Raw genomic sequence first — 6,025 nt, 5'->3', positions numbered from 1 at the left:
TTGGTGTGCTCTCCGCACGCACCAGCCACCAGACACGCGGCCAGTCAAGAAAACGAGGGCCTGGTGCTCGGAGGTGGAAAATCGAATCATGACATTCAGGAGGAAAGGAGTTTGGAATTCACCCCCACCACCCTCTTCAAGCTCCAACTGCACACCCAACATCACAGGACACCTTTCCTCCACAGCTTCAAAGACAGAGCCCGGGGTCTCTCTGGGTGGCGTGTTTCCTAGATTATCACAGCAGGTGCACATCTTGGAAAATACATACAACTTCTGCCCCTACGAAGGCAAATTCCCACAAATCAACGAAAAGCAATCAAACTGTCTCGCATTCAGTTTCCAATGCGCTGTTGTAAAACAAGTCTGGACCCCGGGGATCCTTTGCATAGGCGAGGCTCGGTAGGGGTCTCGGCACACGTGCAGGGCTGCCTGGCACTGCCTCAATGCCAGGCTTCACCACACACCCGAGCACACTCACTTCACAGGTGCAGGTGAACCAGGCCTGCAGCAACCCAGCAACCAGACCACAGGCCTTCAAAAAATTAGCAAACACCCCCCACAGAAAGCAGAACCACTGCCCGCGCACCCTGTTATCCCCACTGGCTTCCACCCCGCTCTGCCTCCTTGTCTAGCCTGCTGACTCTCAGTTGAATTCCTAAGAAAGGCCTGAGCGTGATGGTGCACACCAGGAATCCCAGGCTTGGGAGGCAGAGGCAGGAGGATCACAAGTTCAGAGCCAGACTCAGCAACTGCGAGGTACTAAGCAACTCAGTGAGACCCTGTCTCTAAATAAAATACAAATTAGGGCTGGGGATGTGCTCAGTGGTCTAGGGCCCCTGAGTTCAATCCTCGGTACCCCACATACACACTAAAAAAGTTCCTAAGAAAGCAGAAATCGCCCTCTATGACTCCTCTGTCTAGAAGCTTCTAGATCAAGAGTATCCACCACCACCCACAGCAGAACTGCGAGCGGGGTTCTGTGGCAATTGGGAACACGAGACCCCAACAGACCTGAGCAGGACCAGACCAACAGCTTGACTGCCATCATGGGTTCTCAAGCCACGGACTGGACTCACAGCTCAGCAATGGGCCAGTCTACATATTCTGGAACCTGCATGGATTTGATGTGGCTTTAAAGAAACAGAAGCCGGCCAGGCTCACCAGCAGTTTCCCCAGCAAGCAGCCCCTAGGGCTCACACAAAATCCCAATCAGTCCAGTCTCCACACCACGATTTTCCCCAAAATCATCTTTAATAAAATGTGTAGCGCACATTGTTTCAACCAATATAAAATAGGCATTCCTGATTTCGTATAAATTAAATGTGGAGAATCATTATCACAATGTGTCAAAGTACAAGTACCAAAGGGGAGGACCACAAGGAAATCACAGTGAAAGTTCCAGAACAGCAGCAAGCATAAAGCTGCACAGCATGGTGGCCACGGAGGGTGCAGGACAGGTCTCAGGCAGGGGACAGACCTGAGGATGGGAGCCAACCGCAGGTGTGACCTGGGACGCAGAGGCAGCGGGCAAGGCAGCATCCATGTCCTGGCCCTGCAGTTTCTGTGGCGCGTTCCTGTCCCCACCTCCTGGCATACTGAGGCGCCTGTGCACGCTGATCTTCATCAGTGACTAGTAGCACTCCTTGTGCATCGCACTATACAGAGACTCCCTGATTTCTTGTGCTCTTTTCTGACCCCAGCTGGCTTCCCACATGCACAGACCAAGGGTCAGGAAGGCCTTCTGCAGGTCAGGCACAGCACCCGGATCTGGTCCGTTTGGTGGGCTTACAGCTGGTTATATCCACAGTCTGCGGCGGCCCCTCAGTCCTCTGCTGTAAGATCATTGGCACCACCATGTCAAACAGGGTTTCAAACAGGAGGTCCACGTTGTACCCCGTCTTGGCGCTGGTCTCGAAACACATCTGCTCAGCAGCTGGCACGTCCTTCTCGTCCAGCATCTTGTACTTGAGGATCTTTTTATAAAGGGCCATCGCATCCTCCAGCTGCACCTGCTTGGGCACCCTGGGGGAAGCACAGCCTCCCCCAGCCTTGCTGGGGTTATGCCCCTCCTTTTCCCCACTCTCTGTGGCCCCCTCCTCAGTGAGGTCCACTTTGTTCCCCACGATGGCAAATAGGCAGTCTTTGCTGGCCGTGTCCGTCAGGCCCAGGAACCTGTCCTCCAGCTCCACCAGGCTCTGCAGGTGGTTTACGTCGTAGATGAGGATGACAGCGGCTGCCCCCCGGCAGTACATGGAGCCCAAGCCGTGGAACTGCTCTCTCCCTGGTGGGAAGACAGGGGAAGACAGATGGGTTATTGCTCATCTCAGGACATTACACCCTGCCACACTGCACAGAGCTCCCCCACGCTGCCCCCAAAGGAACCGGCCTCCAGATGTGGCTGGAACTGGGACTGAGGCATCAATGACCAGAAGGAGGTGACCAACCAGGACCCCATGTCCAGGTAGAAGCCAGCCCAGGAAAGCAGGTAACTGACTAGGGCTCAAGCTTCCCACTGAAGCTGACCCAGCAGCCCAGGCCTCTGGAATTCTAACAGAAGCTGTTTAAGCAATGCTACCTGCATGATCTCAGTTCTTGCTATCACAGTCTGTGCCAGGTTCTAAAGTGGCACCAAGCAAGTCTGTAGCTAAGAAAATTCTGTTACCTCTGCCTGCAGCATGACCTTGTGGAGAACAGTTTGAAGGACACTCTTCAAGGCAGGAGCAAACCCGAGTCCAAACAGGCCTCCCTGGGACAGGTTCACACTCACAACACACACAGGGGAGGCTCCGGCAGGTAGAGCCGTGCCACCCACAGCTCACTGGTGTGTCCCTGGGACCTTGGCACATTTGCTGCACACGGGGACAGGCTCTTAGGAAGCCACCATACATGATGTGCGTGTCCTTCTATGAACACGGGCAGTGAACTGCAGAAGAGGTCATGAGGCTCACTTCTCACCCACAGGAGGGACTGACCATGCTTCCAGGCTCATGATGGCTGCTGCAGACACCTCCCTGAAGTCATGGTCATCACCACTCCAAAGTCACAGCAGCCACTGGACCTGCTGCTGGACCTCACTATTGATGAGGTTAACAGTGAAACACAAATGAACATGCCCTCCACTCCCCGCTCTCTGAGTGACCTGGGGAGAGGCGAGCTGGACGAGGAGCCTGGCTGGTTTGGCAGGAGCTGGAGGTGTGTACCCTTAGGCAGGTCCTAGAGCCAAAACGTGGCGTCGGTCCCAGGCTGCCTCCCTCTTTGGGAAGAGCCATCTTGGGCAGAGTGGTGTAGTTTGTGGCACAGAGCCACCGGAGGCAAGCGGTGAGCTCTCTGGAATCCAGCACCCAAAGAGCAAGTTCCTTCCCTGAGCTCACCTCGCAGGATCATTGTGGACGGGCAGTTCCTCCCAGGCTTCAAGTCACGTTATGTTGGACACCGCCAGGCAGAAACAGCAGGCTGTCCTGTCTGTTCCCCACGATGGAAGACAATGACCAAGACCCTACAGAAACTGGCAACTGCAGACATTTGGAAAAGGAGAGCCCAGGTGCTGTGGCACATGTCCTCAAGCCTAGCAACCCAGAGGGCAGAGGCAGGAGGATCCAAGTTTGAGGCCAGCCTCAGCAACTTAGTGAGGCACTCAGAACTCAGTGAGACCCTGCCTCAAAATTAAAAAGGCTGGGGACATGGCTCAATGGTAAAGCACCCCTGGGTTCAATCCCTAGTAATTAATAAACAAAAAGAAGTGAAAGGCTTCCCCATGGTTGCCACAAGCCAGGAATTATTTCAGATACCCTGATCCTGTAGACAGCAACCCAGGATCATGAGGTTTCCAACTGTGAAAAATGTCATCAGCTCCTACCACCAGATTTCACAAGAGCAACTAAGGAACAGGGACATTCTTCCACTGACCCTGGAAGAATTTTTTTCAAGTCTCTGTTACATAGTTCATTCGGGACAAAAAGAGAACTCTGTTAATGCGTGTGCCTAAAATAGCGTTTTACAGTCGCCTTTAAAAAAAAAAACACTAAAAAAATGAAATAACTGTTTCAAAAAAACATTGGAGCAACTACAGAAAAAACAGGAATCCCAAATGCCAGCCAGCATGGGGCATATATAGGGGCTGCCACTCAATCCACATAATATGTTAACCACTCCTCTCACCAGTATAAGCAAACTAAATGCAGTTACCAAGCTAAAGAATTTACAAGCCAAGCTTGTAAATTTACAATTTACAATAGTTTCCATGCCTGAAATTCTTAAATAGTGTTTTAGATGTAATCTGTAGCCTTTAGGATTGCTCAGGGAATTCCCGGGCTGCTCTCAGGTGTCCTAAGCTAGCTATTCTGGCAATGTGGGGCAAGTCTACAACAGGACAGGCTGGTCTACAGGAGCACTTACTGGTGCTGAACTTACTGCTAAGTGAATGTCAGTGGGAACCCTGGTTGCTATTTCAAGCATGAAAAGCAATGAAGATAAATTGGTAAGTCACCAAGACCTGAACTGTCACATCAGCTTTGCCAAATTTGCAGTGCATTTGAAGCCAAGCCTCCTAATAAGTTCCCCAGTGGTTTGTGAATGCAAGCTGAGCCAGAAAGCCAGGCACCAGCTGCTCACCTACAACGAACGGCCCCTCCACCTCTCCGGACACCGACTTCCTGTCTGCAAGGACAAGCTTGCACTGGGCAGTTTGTGAGTCCTCCCCTTATAACAGATCATCTCACCCTTGCCCTCTTAAATATCCATTCTGAAGTTGAAGCTCCCGGAATCCCAGTAGTTTCTTTCACTTGAGCTTCCCTGGGAACTAACCCATCTCCTGGGCCAGAACACAACAGAAAAGTCTCAAGGTGGTTCAAGTTCAGCCAACACAGCAGAGGGTCAGAGCTGAGGAGACAGGTCAGCGGAGCCAGGCTGGCAAGAGTGGCCCAGCCACTGCCCACGGGGCCCAATGGAAGCTGCAGCCCATGACTCCCCCAAGTTCACCCGAGTCAGTGTTCAACTTGTTCAGGAAACACTTCCAGAATGGTCCGTTCAGCCCCACGTCACCAACTCAGGCTTGTTTTGTTGCTCGTCCCCGGGGAAAGGAAAACTGGGATCTGTAACAGTGCTCCGGTTCCTGCTCAGGCATGCTGCTGGAAAGACTCCAGATCTGCAGCAGAACTGACTGGAAGCTCACCGGGGAGTCCAGAGCAGCTGCAGAGGGGCCAGCACGGGGGTCCACTGGGCTACCCAGCCCAGCTCGGTTTTTCAGATTCACAGATCTAACACTGCAGTTGTGTGAATTCCATTCAGTGTGTGTGATGGAAGTCTGTCTGGCCCGGGAAGGAACTGGGAACCAGAAGACCAGCTTTGTCATTCTGATGGGGAAGGAACTGCTCGTCCCCACAATCACTTCCCTAAACCAGGTATAGGAGATTCCTGGTTAGTGACAGAGCTACGTGTGGTCAGTGGTGGGTCCTCCAGGTTTGTTACACTTACACAGTTTCCCCAGCACCGTGAAGTGGGCCTTCCCCTTCCCTGACTTCACCCAGGGAGAAACCCAGGCACAGGACAGAGCAGGCAGGAGGAACGGAGCCCAGACAGGACACTGCTCCAGACAACCCGGGGAGTTGGGTTGGGTCCAACCTCCCTCGCAACAGGAGCGAGGCAACGGGGTCTTGAAGTGGCACATTCTGGCAGGAGAAAAGCCTGTCCCTGTCCCCTGTCCCCTGATGGTCATTCTGCCAGGAACATGGGCATTAATGGTGAGTGGCCATCTACCTAGAAGTTCCAAAATGCAGGCAAAGATCCACCCTGGGGGTGGCGCGGGCAGGGTGTACTAAAGAGACAGATTCCAGAGAAGTCTAGAGTCAGTCCCCACAGTGTGAGCCTGGACAAGACACAAAGCCATTAGGAGCCTCCGTTTCCCCAGAGCACCTGTGAAAATTGGCAGAGAAATCGAATCAAGTCACATGGGCAGACTGCTTAGGACCGTGCCTGGCATGCGCTAAGCCCGATTTGAGAGTTTGTTAAATAAACTGACTTAGATTCC

The 6,025-nt window shown here is 52.7% G+C and overlaps 1 protein-coding gene across 2 annotated transcripts in view; it reads right to left on the bottom strand.

The window, feature by feature from the left end:
• Positions 1–1,232: 1,232 nt before the first annotated feature.
• The window catches only part of Rab20 (RAB20, member RAS oncogene family), a 29,515-nt gene continuing 24,722 nt past the window's right edge, over positions 1,233–6,025 (bottom strand). Inside the window, exons 1-2 of one of the 2 annotated variants that reach the window (XM_046454850.2) lie at positions 2,663–3,354; positions 1,233–2,281 (exon numbers count right to left, since the gene is read on the bottom strand). In XM_046454850.2, the coding sequence (XP_046310806.1) occupies positions 1,749–2,281; positions 2,663–2,888 (759 nt within the window). In that variant the 5' untranslated portion in view covers positions 2,889–3,354 and the 3' untranslated portion in view covers positions 1,233–1,748. Of the gene's footprint in view, positions 2,282–2,662; positions 3,355–6,025 lie in introns of those variants that run through there. The other variant, XM_046454851.2, reaches the window with a different exon arrangement.

Source organism: Marmota monax, unplaced genomic scaffold, assembly GCF_021218885.2.
Source record: "Marmota monax isolate L192 unplaced genomic scaffold, Marmota_monax_Labrador192_F-V1.1 WCK01_AAM20220418_F8-fsc00026, whole genome shotgun sequence".
Taxonomy (NCBI): Eukaryota; Metazoa; Chordata; class Mammalia; order Rodentia; family Sciuridae; genus Marmota; species Marmota monax.
The sequence above is the reverse complement of the archived record's forward strand: the minus strand, read 5'-3'. Positions and strand labels throughout refer to the sequence as shown.